The 19,909-nt window shown below is 57.1% G+C and overlaps 1 protein-coding gene across 3 annotated transcripts in view; it reads left to right on the forward strand.

Annotated features, from left to right (window-relative positions):
• SHANK2 (SH3 and multiple ankyrin repeat domains 2) overlaps positions 1 to 19,909 on the forward strand; it is a 619,022-nt gene that overhangs the window by 429,416 nt on the left and 169,697 nt on the right. For all 3 annotated transcript variants that reach the window (XM_071217914.1, XM_058304998.2, XM_071217913.1), the window contains one exon: positions 12,393 to 12,468. In XM_071217914.1, coding sequence (XP_071074015.1) covers positions 12,393 to 12,468 — 76 coding nt within the window. The remainder of the gene's footprint in view (positions 1 to 12,392; positions 12,469 to 19,909) is intronic.

Below are 19,909 nucleotides of genomic sequence, written 5' to 3' on the forward strand. Positions count from 1 at the left end.
CCCCCGGAGCCTGCGGCGTGCGGGGCTGCCCGGGCTGAAGGTGCTGGTCAGCTGGACTGAGAGGCGGTCCCGGCTTACCTGGGCCCAGGGCAATGACCAGGGTCCTGTCGACGTGGAGGGGGCAGAAGAGCCCAGCGTCAAAGTGCCGCGACGCGGATGGACGTGAGCCGCCGTGGCGGCTTTGGGGGTGGGGCCGGGGCCGCGGGCCCAGCGTGGCGGGCAGCCTCTAGACGCCGGAAGAGGGAGCGAGCGGATGCACCCCCGGAGCCTCCGAAGGGCGCGGCCCTGCACACCCCGCGGTTCTGGCCCAGCGAGACGCAGGTCCGACCCGTGAGCCCGATGTGCGGTTCCGGGCCCCGAGCCCGCGGGCAGGTGTTCCGGCAGCCGGAGGAGCGACCACCCTGCGTCCTCGGTCGGCACGCACGGGCGTCCCTCTGCGCGTTTTGAGAGCGGGGTCCACGTGTCCCCCCACGTGGTCCGTACTGGGCGCCGAGAAGGTGCTCGATCATGACTGTGGCTGACTCGTGGCCAGCGGCGTGGCCCGAGCCAGGTGGCGACGCTGGTCGAAGGCGGGGTAAGTCCTTCTCTTCTCGTGACGGTCACGGCCCCTCAGCTGAGGGGGCCTGGGAGGTGAGCCCACCCGCTTCCCGCTCGTCCTCGGGGGGCATTGGCGCAGCAGCCAGCTCACCAGCGCCGAGACCCCCACCTGCTCCGCGGCGGGCAGGCCGTGGAATGCGGGTGTGCTGCCCCCACGCTCTCACGCGCTCTGCCCCCTCGGCGCCCTGCCCTGGCACCAGCGCCCCCGCAGACCCTGGCGCCCGCGTTTTGCCGACTGGGGACAGGCCCGGGCGAGCGGCGGCGGCGGGCCCAGGGGCCTCGGCCGGCACACAGGGCCCCCCGCACGGGCGCCGAGGCCACCGGCAGCCTCTTCCGGCATCTTCATCCGAGCGCCTCTCCGCCGTGCCAGAGCCGCACGGCGTCTTGGCTTTTTAAAGAGCAGCTATTTCTGTCTTTCACCCCCTTCTGCAGTTTGCTTCCTCCTCGAGGTTCCGCGCTGCGACTTGGCTCACCGTCCGGGGTGCAGCCGGAGCAGCGTCTGATTTAAAACCCGCCGGAGATCCCGCGGGAGGGAAGGCGCGTGGGTGCAGGGCGCGGGCCTGGCTTGGAGGCGGCCGGCTCCGCCACCTTGCTCAGCGGGCGGCCCCGAGCCCGGCTTCCTGGTCCGTTGAGTGGCCGTGAGCCCGCCCTGGCAGGGCACCTCCGGGAAGGGGCCCGATGGCGGCTGACAGGCGCTCAGGTGCCGCCAGCGTGGTGACCGAGAGGTGGGGTCCCCCGTGTGGTTTGGCCTCTTGGGGCAGGAGGCGGGGCTCAGAGCTCGGGGAGGGGGCCGCTTGTTTCGGGCCTCCCTCCCGCACACGCTCTCCCTCCGGCAGGACTGCAGCTCCGTCTTAGACAAACCGGAGCAGCGCAGCCTGCAGCCCCAGCTCTGGAGTTTCCTCTCGCCACGTCGACGTCACCACCAGCTCAGCTGCTTAACGCAGCGCTCACATAGCATCTCCCAGCTCCACAGAACCCCCCCGCCTGGCAGGCCGGACCGGGTCCTCCGCTCGGGGTCAGCAGAGGCCGGGCTCAAGGTGCCGGCCGGGCCGGGCTCGTGTGCGGAGGCTCCGGCAGGTGTCCACTTCCAGGTGCTTCTGCATTGCTGGCAGGACGGGCCCCTTGCGGCGTAGGTCTGTGGGCCCCATTCCTTGGGGGCGTCGGCCGGGGCCTGCGCAGCCGCCCACGTCCCGCCCAGTCAGCCCGTCTTCAGCCCAGCGGCAGTGCCCCGGTCCTTCCCGGGCTTTGGGCCTCTCCGGCTTCCCCTTCTGCCACCAGCCAGAGAAAACTGCTGGCTTTTAAAGGCCTGCGATGCGGGGACACCCGACCAGTGCTCCCCCTTTGGCCGTCGAGCCCCGCATCATCGCAGGAGAATACCCGGGGAGAGGTCGGGGCCAGCGCAGCGTCCGCCAGCACGCCAGCCTCCTGTGCCCCTGGCGGCATCCGCTTCCACCCGGATCTTTCCCAGGCCCTTCCTGGAATTCCCTTCTGTGGCGGAGAGGGACACAGCGGGAAGCAGTCCTCTGGGGTAACTCATTCCAAACTCGGCTGCGGGCGTGGCTCACGCTTGCCTTCGGAGCTTGGTCCAGAAAGTCCTGTGAATTCAGAGCCGTGCCTGCTGTTGGGGGGACGGCACAGCCCCCAGGTGTGGGGGGAGCCGCCCAAAGGTGCCCGTCCGTGCGCAGCTGCCTTTAGGGCAGGGCCGGGCTCTCGCTCCGCCCCGAGAGGGAGCCACCGTTCTCGGCGCGGAGTGCGCTGTTTGTGGCTGGCCAGCAGCTCCTGGCGCACCCCTCCAGGTGCCAGCGTCCCCCTCACCGCCCTACCCATCGGCCTCCAGATTGCAAATCACACGTGACCGTCCCCACCACCGCGCGTGCCTGCGTGACTTCCCGCGTGGGCCAGCTCACCCCTGACCTCCAGGCAGGAGCCTGCCCTGGACCTGAGCCTCCCGGCCGGACTTAGGCCAGAAGCAGCCCCCTGTGAGCAGTGTCCTGCCGCGGCAGCGGTCACTGAGGCCGGCACGGGGCGCAGGAGCAGGCAGAGACCCCGGGGCCGTGAAACGGCGGAGCCTCCTTCCGCGTACTTTCAGGGCTGGGGCTGCGGACACGGGAGGGCTCGTCGTGCGGGCTCACCTCTCACCCTCTCTGTTCAGCACCGACACCCCAGGCGCCGTCGGGCAACCTTCCCTGCCCGCTCCCCGCCAGGGTTTTCCGCCCCGTCTGCAGCTCTTCATGCTTTCTGTGCCTACTGCAAAAAAATAAAAGGAAATTTGGGACAGTCACATTTAGGGAAAGAATTTCAGAGTTCTGAATGCTATTTCACGTGATCTCTGCAAGGGTTTGGAGGAGCCGTGGCCACAGGTGGCCGGGCCCGTGGGCCTGGCTGGGGGGCAGGCTGCTCCCCAGGGGGTTAGGAGCCGAGTGGGCTGTCCCTGGTTTCCACCAGTGTTTGGGGGTTGGAGGGCCAGGACCCCAGAAGTCCCCCGGCGCCCAGCGCAGCTGCCGGAGGGCAGTCCAGCCCACATCAGGGTCCAGGAGGGGCTCCGGAAGCTCCGCTGCCATCCCCTGGAGACTCCCCAGGGTGGTGGGCCGCTGGGGTCGTAGGAAGCGCAGAGCCCCCGCCAATGGGGTTGAGGAGACGCCGTCCACCGCGAGGGCGCAGGGGCCTCCCCTGGAGCCGTGACAGAGCATGCGGCCGGCCCCCGAGGCGCTGGGAGCAGGACCCGCCTCGGCGGCCTGGGAGGTCCCTGCCACCTGTGCCAGGCCCGCCCGCTCCCCAACGCGCAGCGCCCGAGTTCACAGCCGCGTCAGGCAGCCCAGGGTGCACCGAGGCCCAGAGCCGGAGCGCCGTCGGCTTTGTGAAGGGCGTTTACTTGGGGTAGAAGTGCACAGTCACGGGCCCTGAACAGCAGCTCAGGTGCCCTAAGAGGTGCTTGCTCGCCCCGGCATTGGCCACGTGTTGACGCAAGGTGGCGGGCGGCAGCCGCTGGCCTCTCGGGCCTGAGCTGCTCGGCTGCTCTGTTCTCTCTGGCCATAAACCCTCGGCGCACGGCTCGCCTCCGCGGGCTGGTAGGATCAAGTCCTCTCCTCGGCCGTGTCTCCGGAGCTCTCCTTCTTCCCTGGATCTTCTTCTGTGCGTCTTCTGGAGTGAGGGCCTGCTCCTGTGGCTCTCCCAGGGCACAGGGGCTTAACCTGACGCGGTGGAATCCCAGCCCCAATCTTTTTTTTTTTTAATATTAAATTGTCTTTTTTTTAAAGATGCATAGATCACACAAAATGTTACATTAAAAAATATAAGAGGTTCTCACATACCCCACCCCCCAGTCTCCCCACATCAACAACCTCCCTCATCATCGTGGCACATTCATTGCATTCGGTGACTACACCTTGGGGCACTGCTGCACCGCGTGGATGGTAGTTTACATTGTAGTTCACACTCTCCCCCAGTGCATTCAGTGGGTTATGGCAGGATATATAATGTTCAGCATCTGTCCCTGCAACGTCATTTAGGACAAGTCCAAGTCCCAAAAATGCCCCCAACCAGCCCCAATCTTAACATAATTTAATCAAAAACATCTCAGCTGAATCTACAGCAATCACAGGGTATCGCGCCCAGAGGAACAGACCAGTGGATTTCCTAAATAGTAAACTGCCACGCAGCCCTCCCCTCGCGCAGGGATGGAGGCCGTGCCCCACCTCGGTTCCAAATTCCCAGGACAGGAGTGCCCGGCGGCCTGGCGGCCTGGCTCCGGGGCCGTCTCGTGGTGCGAGCAGCCTCCCAGTGTGCGAGGTTTCGGGGCGGGTGTGACCAGACCTCTTCCCCTGCCCTTGAGGCAGGGGCCGGGCATTGGCAGAGGGGGCTGAGGGCAGGGGGACGGGGCCCAGGGGATCGGCCGCAGCCCTCATTCCTTGAGCCATCATCCGGGAGGGCCCTAGGAAAGGCTTTTTTTTTTTTTGTACTTTTTTTATTGTCTATTTTTTTAGAGGTAAATAGATCACACAAAATGATGTTACGTTAAAAAACATGAGAGGTTCCCATATACCCCACTTCCCTCTTTCCCCCCACGCCTCCCACATCAATGTCCCCTGAAAGGCTTTTCTTTACAAGTGTTACCTGGTTCGATCCTCCCGTGCCGTGGTAAGGCAGATTCCGCAGCACGCCCCGTGTTACAAAAGTGGAAACTGAGGCCGGGAGCGCACGCGTCCTGCCTGGGTTGTACTGCCAGCACGGGACCTCAGCCCTCGGGTGTCGTCCTGTCGGAATGCCGGGCTGTCCTGCCTCCTTCCCGGCCTCTCTCGAGTCACCAGCGTCTCACGAGCACACACAGTCCCAGCTGGACGCGGTGGCCGCTCACGGGGTCCTCGTCCCCCCTCCCGCCCCTCCGAGCCTCACAGCCCACCCTGCTCCAGAGCCACAGCCCACCCTTGGCATTGATCTTGTGGCCTTTCAGAGTCTTAAAAATTTTCATGTGAGAAAATAAATTCCTCTTCTAATCCCTTTTCTAGAAAAAGAGTCAGTCCAGGATCAAAGAAGCCACGAGGCTCTCCCTGCCGCCCCGTCTTGGTCTGGGACGCTTTTCCAAGCCTCTCTGCTTAAAGGGCTATTTTAATTGCTGACAAACCGAAGCTTGCCGTGCAAGCTGGCCTTCCCTTTCAAAAGTTGCAAGAGGTGCGAGAAACGCAATGCCTAGGGGTTTTTTTTTCGCTGCTAATTTAGGGTTTTAGTGTTTGGAGATTTTTTAAGTCACACTTTCAGGGCACAACAGCTTTACCTGTTGCTTGTTGGGACACCCAGGCTTGTCGCCCACTCCTGGAAAGGAGACCAGCCTCCAGTTGGGGAGATACACCACGCTGAGAAATAAAAGAGCCTCTGGGCCATTTCTGGTTCTGGGCTTGAGAGGCCAGCAAGGCTGCGGGCAAAGGCTGTCACTACCAATTTCAGGAACTCCAGTTTTTGGTTCGTAGGATGGGGCTGCTTCCACCACTCCAGCAGTCCACAGTTGGAACTAATTGTGTATTCTGTGCTTTACCTTCAACTTGTCCCCGTCTGACCCATGGAGATGACACTGCAACGTTGAACAGAAGCTAAGGGTCCACGGGCGTGTGGCTCATGCATTTACTCCACAGCCACTGGGCCAGGCTGCGTTGTTGGTGCTGGACACATAGCAGGGCAGGGATCTGAGCAGGGCCAAGAGGTCTAGCAGGTGCAAAGGCCCCGAGGTGTGAATGAGCTCATTGCATTCAAGGAACACAAAGAAAGCTAGGACGGCTGGAGTGGTGGACAGCGAGGGTCACGTCCTGACATCACCAGGGGAGGCTCGGATGTGAGTGTAATGCACTGGGAAACCTCACAGTGACGGCACCCGATTCCCACTTTCAAAAACTCATTCTCTTTGCTCTGTGGAGAGCAGATTGGTGAGGGGAGGCCCGAGAGTGGAAGCAGGGAGGCAAGGAGGCTACTGCAATAGTCCAGGCAAGAGATAATGGCGGTTCAGGCGAGGGTGGTGGGGACGGCTGGCATCACTGCAGACACTGCTTAGCGCCTGCTGTATGTGGAGCACCGAGCCTGGCACTGGCAGGGGAGGAGGGCCTGATGGCGAACAACTTGGTTCTTCCCTTCAGGAAGCTTCTACATGATAAAGGAAACAGCACAAGTAGATGGTTCCCTCTTGGGTGACTGGCTCATCTCCACCTTGTAGCGTAAGCAGAGGGGCCTCCCCCTCTGAGATGCCTAGCGGCACAGACTACTGTGCCACGTTCTGGTCCTGTGCAGTGGACGTGTATATTAGGTGGCTTCCACTTTCTCCTAGAAGTATGGGCAGTTTCCCAGGCAAGGGACCAAAACTCAGTGTTTGCCTTGATTTTGCCTGGTCTTTGCTTTCCAGGACTATTTTGGTGGTGAGTGACAGAACCTAGGTCTGCGTGGCTTGAGAGAAATAGGCATTAGGCTCACGGGACTGGGAAGGCCACATGTGTTCTGTATCAGTCAGCTTAGGCTCAGTAAGGCTGCAGTAACAAAGATCCCCCAATATCGATGGCTTATAACCAACAGGTTTATTTCTCATTCATGCCACATGTTCATCATGTATCAGCGGGGGTCCCACTCGGGGATCCAGGTTGAAGGAGCAGCTGCCACCCCAAACAGTGTTGATCATCATGCTGAAGAGCACAAAAAAAAAAGAATGTTCTGGAGGCTTTTGCTTGATTTGGGAATTAAATGCTTCCGCCAGGAAGTGCTGTAAATCAGAATCAGTTCCTTTCAAAACCCATGAGCCAAAATGAATTTCCAGAGCCATAAGGGAGCTAGGAGGTAGAATCCAGCCACGACCCGAGGAGGAAAGCCAGAACTATTTGACGGGTAGCTCTCCTGTCTACCCTGAGTCGAGAGCCAGGGGCACTGGAACCAAGGCCCTTTGTGTCCGGCTGTGTCCCCTGCATGCTGCTGCATCCTCAGGCTGGCTCTCCATGTGGTGGGTTCCCAGCCCATGTCCTTCCACCATGCTCCAAGGGGAGGCCAGTATCATCTTCCTCAATATCCAGACCTCAGGAAACCTCACGACAAGGCCCCTTGACCCCGCCTGGGTCGTGGTCATTTAGTAATGATGTCGGTATCCAGGACGGTCCAGCACGATGGCTGGGGTGGTGACCACTGGACAGCTCTGCCAGGTCCACCACGCATGGGAGGAAGTGGTCTTTCCCCCAGGGAGGAGATGGGCCTGCACACAAGCAGCGTCCACGCCATACCTTGGGTGGCCATTCCCTGGCCATCTGGCTAGTGAGTCACGTAATTGAATGTATCACTGCATCTTTCTGGGCCCTCTGGGTGTTGAATGATGGGAAGCTAAGTAGCCTTGAGCCAAGAGGAAAACACACTTGGTTCGTGTAAGTGAAAAGCCAGGTGTGATTGTATCCAGGCATTCCAACCATGTCCTGAGGTCAGGATGTGTGTGTGTGTGTGTGTGTGTGTGTGTCCCTCCTCTCCTCCTCTCAGCTCCTCTGCTTTCCTCTGAGCTGGCTTTATTCCAGGCAGCCTTCTGCCTATGGTGGCCTCCTAAGTAGGAATTCAGCCACAGGATAGTTTCAGTTCCCCAGTAGTTCCCCCAAGTCCACTGGCCCAGTTTGGGTCACCTGCCCATCCCCTGAGCCACTTACTCACTGTGGTCAAGCCTGGCTCCTGTGCCAGCCACTGGGGCCTGGGGCCAGGAGGCTGGAGATGGACAGGGAGCTGGGCAGCCTCAGCTGAACCACAGGGCTGGATTGGGAGAGGGATGGTTCCCCAAAGGGCTTTTTAAGTGAAATAAGGAGATAATATAGCAAAGCTTCCCACACTTAGTAGGCAGTCCATAAATGTGTGTCTCCTGCTGCAGTGATGAGGAGGATGATTAGGTGATTAAGATGATGATGATATTGATGAAGATGGTCAAGATGATGAACCTAGTGATGATGTGGTCCATGAAGGTGACAACGATAATGATGATTGTGAAGATGATGGTGGTGGTGGTGATGATGAGGTCGGTGACAGTGGTGAAGTGAAGATGGCGAAGATGATGAAGCTGGTGATGGTGTCAGTGAAGATGATGGTGTCAACAGTGAAGAAGATGATGGTGATGGTGTCAGTGACAAAGGTGGAGATGATCATGAAGGGTGATGATGACGGAGAAGATGGTGAATTGATGAAGATGATGATAATGACAAAGAAAATGATGGTGGTGATGACGACGTCAGTGACAATGGTGAAGATGATGAATGAGTCCCTCAGGTCCACTTCTCCACCCCTCAGGGGCCATGTTCCAGAGCAGAATGAGCTAGAGGGCAGTGGGAGGCTTTCATACAGTGGTGGGAGATGGCACCTTCTAAAGCTTCCTTTTCTCTTCTTTAAGAGTTTTGAGAGCTCTTCGTGCCCTCACTGAGCCACATAGGGACTTCCTGAACCTTGTGGTGGTCTATATCCACATCCCACTGTGGTTTAAATTTTACTGATCATTAAAATCCCAAAGTCTGGTAAAAGTACCAGGAGAAGCTTGTGAATAAAGATCACATCTGAGTCCAGCTCCATCACACAGAAACACAAACTCCAAAGTAGGGCCAACTGAGATGGCACTGAACTCCATCTGCCATGACCATAGAACCTGTGGGTCTCTGTAGCCCTCAGAAGAACCAACACCTGGGGTTGTATCTACTTTATCTGTCTCTGGGACTCTGCTCAGGTGTGCATAAGGGCAACCCCTCTGATAACTTCCCGGCTCTTTTTGGAGACTTATAGCCATATAAACTCATTTGTCCTTTCCATTTTCCCCTTTTATTCAAGTCAAAAAGCATTTTTAACTCCTGGTATTATATGTAGATTGAGATATTCTGCTGGTCCGAATTGACCCTTTTATTCAAGGTGATTTTCTAGTTACATCATCAGCTGGTACTTGGTAGTAATCCCTCAGCTCCAAGGAGGCTCATCCCCAGGAGTCATGTCCCACGCTCGGGGGAAGGCAACACATTTACATGCTGAGTTTGGCTTCAAGACTGGCCACACTGTAGTTGGTGCTGGGGTTTAATGTATACCCAGGGGACCTGAATCTCTGGACTGACCATGTGTTAGCCAGGCCCTGAGCCTCAACAGACTTGCAATTCCTACACTCTGGTTTATTGGACTTACCCCACTCAGCTAACATGGAGGTGAGGAAGGTCAACCACCACACCATGGAGCCAAGAGTGCCTACAACTGAAAGCAGGAGGATTGCGTCCAGCATCCATGTGGAATCTAAGCCCCCTCTTGATATAGATGTGGAGTGGACACAGCCATTCCGAGGTCCACAGGATGGAGTAATAGAGTATGGATTAGAGTGGACTTACTGATATTCTATTCATGAACTATTGTGATTAGTATTTGAAGAAAATGTGGCATTGATGTGGAGAAAGTGGCCATGGTGGCTGCTGGGGGTAGGGAGTGGGAGGAAGAGATGAGTTGTGGGGGCATTTTCGGGACTCGGAGTTGTCCTGGGTGGCGCTGCAGGGACAGTTACCGGACATTGTATGTCCTCCTATGGCCCACTGGGTGGACTGTGGGAGAGTGTGGGCTATGATGTGGACCATTGACCATGAGGTGCAGCGGTGCTCAGAGATGTATTCACCAAATGCAATGAATGCCTCATGATGATGGAGGAGGTTGTTGTTATGGGGGGAGGAGTGAGATGAGGGGCTGTGGGGTATATGGGGACCTCGTATTTTTTTAATGTAATATTAAAGAAAGAAATAAAGACAAAAATTAAAAATTAAAAAAACAAAAACAAAATCCCAAAGTCTGGGAATCACTGGGTAACTGACCTAGCCTAGAAATAGTTCCCTTTCTGGAACCCTCTTCCTTTGGTAAACACAAACACGTGCACACGCGCACGCACACGCACTCCCTGTTCACATTCTTTCTCTGCTCCTGGGTCCAGGAGCCTCTGACCTCAGCCCGGAGCCTGCACCAATCAGCTCTCGGCGCCAGGCGGTTCCCATGACAACCAGCACGCAGCTGCCACACGGAGGCTTAAGCACAGAGGCAATCAAGAGTAATAACAACAATTAGTGGCCGGTCCCTGCAGCCCTTCAGCGGCTGTGTGAGATCCTCTGCTTAACCCCCCGAAGAGGTTCAAGTCCCACTTACCCTGCAGGCCTGGGCATGTGTGCTGCCCCCACGGGGACTCACCAGCGCTGGTCCAGCAGGTGCCCTGTGCCGCCCGGCCCCACCACCTGGGTGCCAGAGCCCTTAGCTCAGCCCACGGAAGGGCCTTCCTCTCTGTGCCCTGAGGCCTCTTAGCCCTGCATTTGGGGCCCAGGGACTGGAGCCGGGTGGGCTTGATCAGCGGAGACTGGGTGACTGAGACCAAATATGCGGGAGCAACAGCATGTCCGGGAGGAAGGGAAGGGGGCAGCGTGACATCGGGGCACATTGGCCCGGAGGGGCCAGCGCAGGGAGGCGTGCACAGCCTGGCTGGACAAGCGCCCGGCTGGCGAGGGCCCCACGCACACAGGCCACCCTGAGTGTGCGGCGAGTGGCCATCTGTGCGTTGTGCGGTGGGTCCTGTCGTTTGGATGCTCAGGCATTTATGTTGTGGATTTAGACACCAGGGGACGATGCAGAGAGAAGCGAGGCCAGGTTCCCGGCCTGAGCAGCTCAGAGGTCCTGGGGTTTGGAGCCGCCCACGGGGGTTAGGCAGCGTGGCAACGATGCATGTGGACTGTGGGAGCAGGCGCCAGCCCCGACTGCCATCACCCACGGGAGGGACCCGCGGTCCACCACAAGGCTGCGGCAAAGCTCGGCGTGCCCAGATGGCACGGGAGACAGTGAAGGTCAGTGATGACCACGTCGGGGATGATGCGGAAGGTGCTGCCAGGCGGAGCGTGGGGGGGTTGACTCCGTGGCGGGGACTAGAGGGGTGGCCTGAAACAGTGGAAAGGCAGAGGGGCCCCTCCTGGCTGGACCCAAGAAAGGCTGAGAGCAGCAGGTGCACCCCCCGTGGGGCCTCTTGATGGGAAAATGGGCGAGAGCACGCATGGCGCTCAGGTCAGGGCTTGTGCACAGTAAGCGCTCAATTCATGGAGCTGTGACGACGGCGGTGTTGTCAGGGAGTTGCTGGAGCCCCAGGTTCTGCAAGGAGTGATGGGAAGGGGGTCCCCAGAGGGCCTCCCCTCCCTGCCCACCACTCAAGGCAACGCTAGCGGCTGTAACAAGTAAGTCCGACAGGCTTCGCGGCAGAAGGGTTACTCTGGGGCCGCGGAGAGGGTGGGAGACCCCGCTGGCGCCTCAGAAGCCTGGGCTTGGAGGGACCCCATGGCTTGTGCTCACTCTCCATTGGTGAGAACTGGTCACGTGGCCACGCCCAGGCGCAGGGGTAGCTGGGAAGTGTAGTCCTGGGCCGTGCACCTGCTCAGGGCAAGTCCCGCTGTGTGGGCAGCAACTAGCTGCTCGGGGCGGAGACCCTGGGCTCAAAAGGAGCAGGGAGGTGTAGCGCTGACCTTGCCAGAACCGTCGCCCGTGTTCGCTTCTGAATTGCAAATGCGTGATGGGTGTTTTGAGTAAAGCCATGCTCATTTGGAACGTGGGCATGGAAGACAGCCGAAGGGCACACAAGAGTGGAAATTAGATTTCAGGCCGGTTTCCTGAAGCCAGTGGCGTAATTTCTCTGTATTTTCCGCAGGGTTTAGGAAGGAGACTGTGCAGGAAATTTTATTTGGGAGAAAAAAATGTCTGAACGGTAAACCGTGAGCCGCTGCCTCTCCTCCGCCTGCGCGGCTGCGGGGCTTGTCCCCCCGGCCCTGGCACTCTAGTAAACCTAATTCATCGCGCATATCATTTCCCATGAATCTGCTGAGTAAGGGAAGCGGCAGAGGGCCTGATTAGGAAGGTTAATCATGTTTAGTTTTTGTTTTTTTCCTTTGGAGAAAGTTAACTATAATCCGGAAAATAACAATAAACATTCTATGTTCCCCAAGGCGGCCACTGTCCTTGCTAGGAGGCCGAGTGGCACCACTTCTGGGCGCTGTTCGCCCTGGTTCCAGGGCCCAGTGGGCCGGGGCCAGCACAGCGTGGCCTCGGCGGGCCCAGGAGCTCGGCCTTGGAGCGGAGCGCCCGCCTCCTGGCTCGTCAGCCTTGCCTGAGCTTTGTGAATCCGGGCCCCCAGACCAGGCCTCAGTTTACCCCCATCGTTCCCCAGGAGAGGGGGCCTCGAGCTCCGTGGCGGGTAAGGCCGAGGCTGCCTCAGTGGCTTGCACGCCTGTCTGTAACCTCGCTGAGCCGTGTCTGTCTCCTCTCCGCAGAAACCCGTGCTGATCGTAGCAAGAAGCTCTTCCGGCACTACACGGTGGGCTCCTACGACAGCTTCGATGCCTCCAGGTGAGCGTTTCTGTGTCCGGCGCGGAGCGGCCGCAGAGGTGCTGGGCCGTGGGGTGGGGTCACCCGAGCCCTCGCTTCCCTGCCCCGGGCGCCCCCGGGGACCCCGGCCGCACGCTCGTCGGACGGGACCACCGGCCTCAGAGGCGGGGGCCTGCGGGTCGGGGTGGAGCAAGCTCCTGGGAGGAGGGGTCGTCTCTCCAGAAGGAGGAAGCCTGCCCTTGCTGGGGGGAGGGCAGGAAAAAGCCTAGGGGGCCAGGCGACCTCCAGGGTGGACCCCGAGTGTGAGGCGGGATGGAGGCAGCCGCACCCCCAGAGGCGAGATTCGGGGGCTTCGGCTCTGGCTCCCCCTTCCCCTGCGTCTTCCCCGTCCCTCGGCCGCTTCGGCTTTGGAGGAAGACTCCTTCCCCCGCAGTGGCCACACGGAGCGGGGAGGGCCTGGGGGGCACAGCAGCTGCCCCTGCCGCGAGGGCCATGTTCCTCCCCGCCGTGGACCTTCCGTGGTGGGCAGAGCGTGAGGCTCGAGTTTTCTCGCAGAAACCCCACTGCGCACCGGGTCCTGCGGAGGCCACGCGGCTCCGTGCGCCCTCCCCCAAGGCGGGCGGGCGGTGTGAGCAGTGTTCAGCTTCTCTGCTCTGCTCATCCCCGAGCGCCAGGCTTCTCTATCCCCTTGTGTCCGTAACAAGCCTCGTGTCTTGCCACGCGGGCACCGACGCCACGCTGGGCACCGCAGGGGTGTGGAGGCTTTCTGCGCGGGGCCGCTCCACCCAGGCGGGGGCTTGCTGGACAGCGAGCGCCAGGAACGAGCAGACGCAGGCGACTCGCCTGCCGGGCGGGGGTCCTCGCCCCACTCCCCGCCGGAGGTGGGCCAGGCTGGGGAAGGGTCTGGAAATCCAGTGGGGTCGGCAATGGAAGCTCAGACCCCTTCTCGTGACTCTTCCAGAACCAGCCTGCTGGTTTGTTTCCTTGGGGTGAAATTCACCAACGTAGAACTGACCGTTTCATGAACATGGTGGTGCTGGGTGTTAGCAGCGCATAACCCTCGCCTCTGTGTAGTTCTGAAACATTTTTATTGCCCCAGAATAAAAGCCATCGAGCAGCTCTCAGCAGTCAGCGTACTGGCTTGCCGGACTGGCCACTTCCGGGCATCTCGTGGAAACGGAATCGTGCACTATCGGGCCCCTTGCGTCCCACTGCTTTCGCGTGGCATCGCGCTCTCCAGGCTCATCCGCGCTGCCGCGGGCCCTGCGCTCTGCTCCGTTGCAGGCCTGAAAGCTCCCACTGCGCGCTCGCTTGTCCGTGCACCCGTCGAGGACGCTCAGGCCACCCCGCCTTTGGGCGACGGCCGGCCGTGCTGCAGTGACCGTGCGGTTGCGTGGGCGCCTGCCTTCACGTCTTTGGGGTTCATACCTGGAAGTGGGGTTGCTGGTTGAACCCCGCGGACCTAGGCCAGCCGCCGCCCTCTTCAGCAGGACGTGTGCGTTTCACCCTCCGGGCTCGAGGTACCATGGGAACGCTGCCCTCTGGCAGGGCCGGGCCCCCTGCCCAGGGGCTTTGCACATGCAGCCCAGAAGGGGGCCGGAGGCGGGGAGGGGCAGGAGGCATGCTGGCTGAGGCGGCGCGCGCCGGCGGGCTGCCGCAGGGTCCCGGACGTACCATCGCCGTCAGCCGCCCGTTCCACCTGGCTCCAGTCCCAGCACTGCCGCGGTGGGCGGAGGGCAAAGCCAGAGGCCCACAGAGCGCAAGGCAGCCGGGAGCGCCGTCCTCACCCTGGGGCTGGCCGGGCAGGAAGGGGGCTGGGGGAATGTGCTTGTAAAGCTGGAAGGGCCCAGGTGGCAGCCCACCCCCAGGCCAGGGCTTTTGAGCGCCATCTCCGTCACGGCCCATTGTCACCAGGGCAGAGTGCAGAAGGCAGTGACAGGCCACCCTTGGTGCACGTGCTCGTGATGTGTATGCCCACACGCCACATTTGAAGTGGACAGCTCCACGCTCGCGGTGCTGCGGCACAGGATAGCGGGTGACAGTGCTGATGGGGCCAGGGAAAGAAGAGACTGAGGGTGAGGCTGGCTAGGTTCACCTAGCAGAAGCGTGCCAGGGGGCCGTCAGCAGGACCAGAAGGCACCAGGGACGCAGGCTGAAGCTCAACCAGTGGAAGACGTTTGGAGCTGCCAGAACTGTCCAGCTAGGCAGGATGTCTTCGTTTTCCAAGGCTGCCGTGACAAACACCAAGGACGAGGTGGCTAAATGTCAGAGCTCTGTTGTTTTTGTGGTTCTGGAGGCCAGAAGTCTGAAACCAAGGTGCCCGTGGAGTGAGCCTCGTTCCAGGCTCTCCCCGCCTCAGGAGGGTGCCAGCAGGGTGTGGCTCTCCGTGGGGTGGCATGACTCAGTGTCTGCCTGGCATGTGGCCCTCTGCCCGCCGTCTCTTTGACTGTGTTCCAGTTTCCTCTCCTTCTGAGGACCCCGGTCATATTGGAGTCAGGGCACCCCCACCCAACTCCAGTTTGGCTTCTCTTACCCGACAGCATAGTTCAAGACCCGATTTCCAAACAAGGTCACATTCAGAGGACCAAGGTCAGGACTTCTGAGGAACACAATTCTGTCCATAAGCAGTGGGTTGCATCAGAAGGTAATGATCTCCCCACCTTTGGAGGTAATCAAGCAAGGCCAGATAGTCTCTTGCCAGAATGTTCTAAAAGGTCAGACTAACTGACTTCCAAAATCCCTGCCAACCCCGCATCTGAAGGGTTTTGTCCACGTGTGGACCATGCCTGCTCTGTGCCAGGAGCCAGGGCCACGCTCCGGCCGCTTCCACACAAAGAGCGCAGAGTCTCAGCTGGGAGCTGTCGGCTCTTTCCCCACGGTGAAGAAATCGGGCAAGCCATGGGCCCCAGGTGACTCCATGTTACCAGGAAGTAGACAAGCATAATGCCAGCACTACGTATTTATCCTGCTCCGAGCCCTGCACTGCACATCCATCCCAGCACTGCCGACCCCACAGCAGCCCTGTAAATCAGGTGTCACCCCACTGGATGTGGAGGACGCTGGAGCAGAGGGAGGAAGCCCAAGACCGAGGCCCCAGCCACCACATGACATAGTTCACACTTGCCGCCCTCTCTCTGGAGTTGAAGATGCCACGGCCCCATGGCCGACCTGGGGTTGAGTGAAACCAGTGAGGAAAGAGCTGAGATATTCTGTCGAGACAGAATTATGCCCTCCAGAAGCGATGCTGGGAGAGAGAAATGATTGACTTATTTTTCTACCCACCCATCCATCTATCCACCCATCCATCTATCCACCCATCCATCTATCCACCCATCCATCCATCCATCCATCCATCCATCCATCCACCCATCCATCTATCCACCCATCCATCCACCCATCCATCTATCCACCCATCCATCCATCTACTCACCCATCTACCCACCCATCCTTCCACTCACCCACCCACCATTCCATCTACTCACCCACCCACCCATCCATCTATCCATCCATCCACCCACCTACCTATCTATCAACTCACCTACCCACCATTCTATCCACTCACCCATCCACCCACCCATCCATCAACCCACCCACCATTCTATCCACTCACCCACCCACCCACCCATCTATCGACTCACCCACCCACCATTCTAATCCACTCACCCACCCCCACCCACCCACCCATCCATCCACCCACCCACCATTTCCATCCACTCACCCACCCATCCACCCATCCATCCATCTTCCCTTCCATGCAACAATCCACCTATCTTCCCACCCACGTGTCCATCTACCCATCCATCCCTCCATTCTGCTCATTCACCTACCCACCTATCTCTTCAACCACCCACCCATCCATTTAGCCAGTCTTTATTGAAATCTGACTATTCCAGGAGCTGATGATACAGAGTTAAACAAGATAGGATAAGCACAGCCTGTGACCTCATGTAGGTTTCAGTCTAATTAGGACCATACACGATGAAGTTAGCATCACTAAACCAGAGGACTTCACTTTGTTGCCAACGCTAGGAAGCACATGAATCTGGCGTAGTCCCTTGGCAGATTGGATCAGGCCACCATTAATAGGGAAGGAAGGGAAGGTTGCTCTGAGGAAGGGGCTCCTGAGTTGAAACGTGAAGGCTGAGAAAGAACCAGCCCTCTGAATAGGGTCCAGAAGTACAAAGGCACCGGGATGCAAAAGAACCTGACACGGCAGGACTAGCAGCAAACGAGAGGAGAGAAAACAGGACGAGGTCAGAAAAAGACATCGGGCTTCCCGGAAGGAGTTTAGATTTTACAGGACCCGTGGTGGGACACATTGGGGGGCTTTAATCCAAGACTGATACACTCCGGTAAACTTTGCTGGAGGAGAACAGCTGGAAGGACAAATGGAGCCAGTGGGAGGCCAGCAGTGATGGCCGTTTGGGCTAGTGGAGGAGCTGGGCCTGGAGAGGTGGGGGAGTCAAGGTGGTCAGTGAAGGGAGAACGGGCAGGACCTGCCGCAGCCCTGGGCACAGGATGGTGGAGTGCGAGGAGCGCGTGGCCCTCCGCCTTCTGGGAAGTGAGTGGGCTTCAGATCTAGACCCCCCCGTGGCAGCCAGGGCCTCCCTGGACCTCGCACTCGCATCCAAAGCTCTGCAGGCAGTCCCCAGGCTTCCGGGAAGGAGCGTTCACAGACGCCACACGGGGCTGGAGCCAGGGAGGTGTGCGCACGTGCTCTGTGTGCCTCTTAGCAAGACCAATTTTCTCCCAAGAGATTGAATTAGAGGGACGGCAAATCCTGCCTTTTCATCTACTGACTCTAACCGCTGTCCACCGCTACTTATTATTACAGCTTTCATACATCACGGCCCTATTAATTAGTCTTTAACTGCTAATAGGACACATATACACATGGTTAAAGATTTCAAAATGTTCAGTTAATGGTGAGTGAACATATCTCCATCCCATCCTTGTCTTCCAGCCCCCCCAGCCTCCCTCCCTAGCGAGAACCGGCGACTGGTTTCCTGCGATGGACCCTCCAAATAGCAGCGCCAAGTGTGTAGAATCTGCTGCCTTTTAAAACCCCTGGAAAATAAGGAGTCCCAATTTTCTATCTTAGGTTCTCCAATTTAGTTTCTCAACCGATGCCCTGTGTGACCTTGGGCAGCTCGCTTCCTCTGTCTGGGCCTCCAGCTCCTGACCCCCAGCTCTCAACTCCTGCCAGATCCCCGGTGGTGTTGATGTAAGGGTGAATGAGAAAATACGTGTTTAGCGCTTGCAGCTCCTGGAGGAATGTGCTGTATCAATCCAGAGGGATCTCAACGTGAACAGCGTGTGTGGGTAGCTGGCTTTTCTTTGAATCCCTAACTCTGTGTTCTAGGGGCCTGCCTCTGTGTGTAGGTAGTGAGGACTGAATGGTAAGAAACATTGATTTTCTCCATTCTTCCTCCATCATTAGTTTATATTTTTCTGGGGTTTTTTTTTTTGTTATTTCTTAGACTTGCAAAAGGCGGATCAATCTCTGAGTTGTGTTCACTGGCTCAAAGCTTAAGGAAACACACTCCAGTTTTGCCTCTTAATTGACAGCTTGCCTTCGTGATTGATAACAAAGCTTTCGTGGCAGCTCCTTTTGGGGCACGCTTTGGGACAGGGAAGGAGGAGATTTCACTTCTTCCTTCATGCATATCTGTATTTTTCTTTTTTAACAAGTGTATAATGCTTTTGTAATTTTCAAAACCAAGAAAGAGAGCAAGGAAAAGAGATTAACCCTTCAGGTGGAGCTCTGCTCTACCAAGCTCTGGATCCCCCTGCAGCCCTCTTTCCTGCCTTCCTGCCCCTCATTCCATCCCTCACAAGAGTCCAGTGAGTCCACTCATCCCACCACCCACATGCTGCTGCCCGGCTTGTCCTGCTGGACTCCTGTCCACACCGTCTCCGCAGCACCTCCGTCTGACTAACTCAGGGATGTCTGCCCTGGTCCATTTATTTACGTTTCCTCCTCCCTCAAATTTGGATCCAAGTATTACATCAAACAAACAAATAGGTAAATAAATACAAACCATACAGGTAAAGCGAGGAATGGGAAGAACTCATTAACTTACCACACCTCATCAGCCCCAGCCACGCAGCCCTGCTTGGCAGAGGAGCTATTTCATTTTTTAACTTTGCTTCATTCTTCTGACAGTTACTTCCCTAAGTCTATGATTACGTCCTTCATTTTGAGTTAAAAATGTGAAACATTATTGACTCTTTGCTGTCAAAGATGAGGCTTTTATATATTCCATCCCACCCCCAGTTATGAATAGTTACTGCCAATCTACTGGTCATCTTCAAGAAATATTTTACAACTGCTCTCTCTTGTTTAATCAGTATTCTACAGTACCATCTATCTCTCCTAAGTCTTCTAGGGTCTCTCCATAAGTTGAATTCTAGAGTTAAAAACCAGTGGGAGGCATGACGTTAATATAATACAAATATTGTTCATGGCAGCACCAAGAATGGAGCTAGGAGTCTAGTTCTTTACAGGCCCCAACAAAGAAGGATGTTGCTAATATTACAACCCAACAGGTTCTTTTTTCTTCCACTCCATCAGTTGTTAAAGTAACACCATGGTTTAGCTTAATATTAAGATCAAGACTTTTGGCACATTAGTTTTTCCTGGAGTTTCCAATTGCCTTTCTTTTTTTCTTGTGGGAGAAGAATTATATCTTTAGCATGCCACTAAAATATCAGCCTGTTTCTTGGTATCACTGTAATCCACCCCATTCTTACTGGAGTCTTCTGACTCTGCTCCAATTTGGGCCTAAGTTCCCATTTCCCAGAACAAAACTATCATTGTGTGATTTCTCTTCATTGCACTATGGGACAAGCACATTATTTCTTGGTCTTTACCCTTGTTCTGCTGGAACACATCCTCCAGTAATAACATCAGAAAAGGTATCTGGAGTGTAAACTTCCATGTCTGAAAAGCCTGTTGTTTTCAAATGTGTCAGGGTTGTGGAATTCTAGGTTCAAAACAGTTTTTTTTCCCTTTAAACCATTAAGGCATCGCTTCATTGCCATCTTGCCTCTGCTCATTGCTAGTGAGAAGCTGTGGTGGTGATTCTCATTCTACTGAAGCTGACCCTTCATTTTCCTCACTAGAGGTGCAACGGAACCTCTTTGTATCTATTTTCCATGATGTTCTAAAATGTCTCGATGATGGGCCTGGGTGTTCCCTAACCTGGGGCTCCTTCAGGCGGAAGCAGACTCAACTTTAAGAATATCCTTTTATGATTCTCCTAACGATTCCCCTTCTTCGTCTCTCTCAGTTCAGTCTTTCTGGATTTCCTACTGGACCATTTAATATCATCCCACTTGTCCCTTATGTTTTCTGTCTCTTTGCCTTTTTGCTCTGTATTCTGAAAAATGTCCTCAACTTCCAACCTGTCTATGTTGGTTTTATTTTGGCAATCATGTTATTTTCCAAGCGCTTTTTCTT

This window comes from Dasypus novemcinctus, chromosome 10, assembly GCF_030445035.2.
Source record: "Dasypus novemcinctus isolate mDasNov1 chromosome 10, mDasNov1.1.hap2, whole genome shotgun sequence".
In the NCBI taxonomy this organism is placed as follows: Eukaryota; Metazoa; Chordata; class Mammalia; order Cingulata; family Dasypodidae; genus Dasypus; species Dasypus novemcinctus.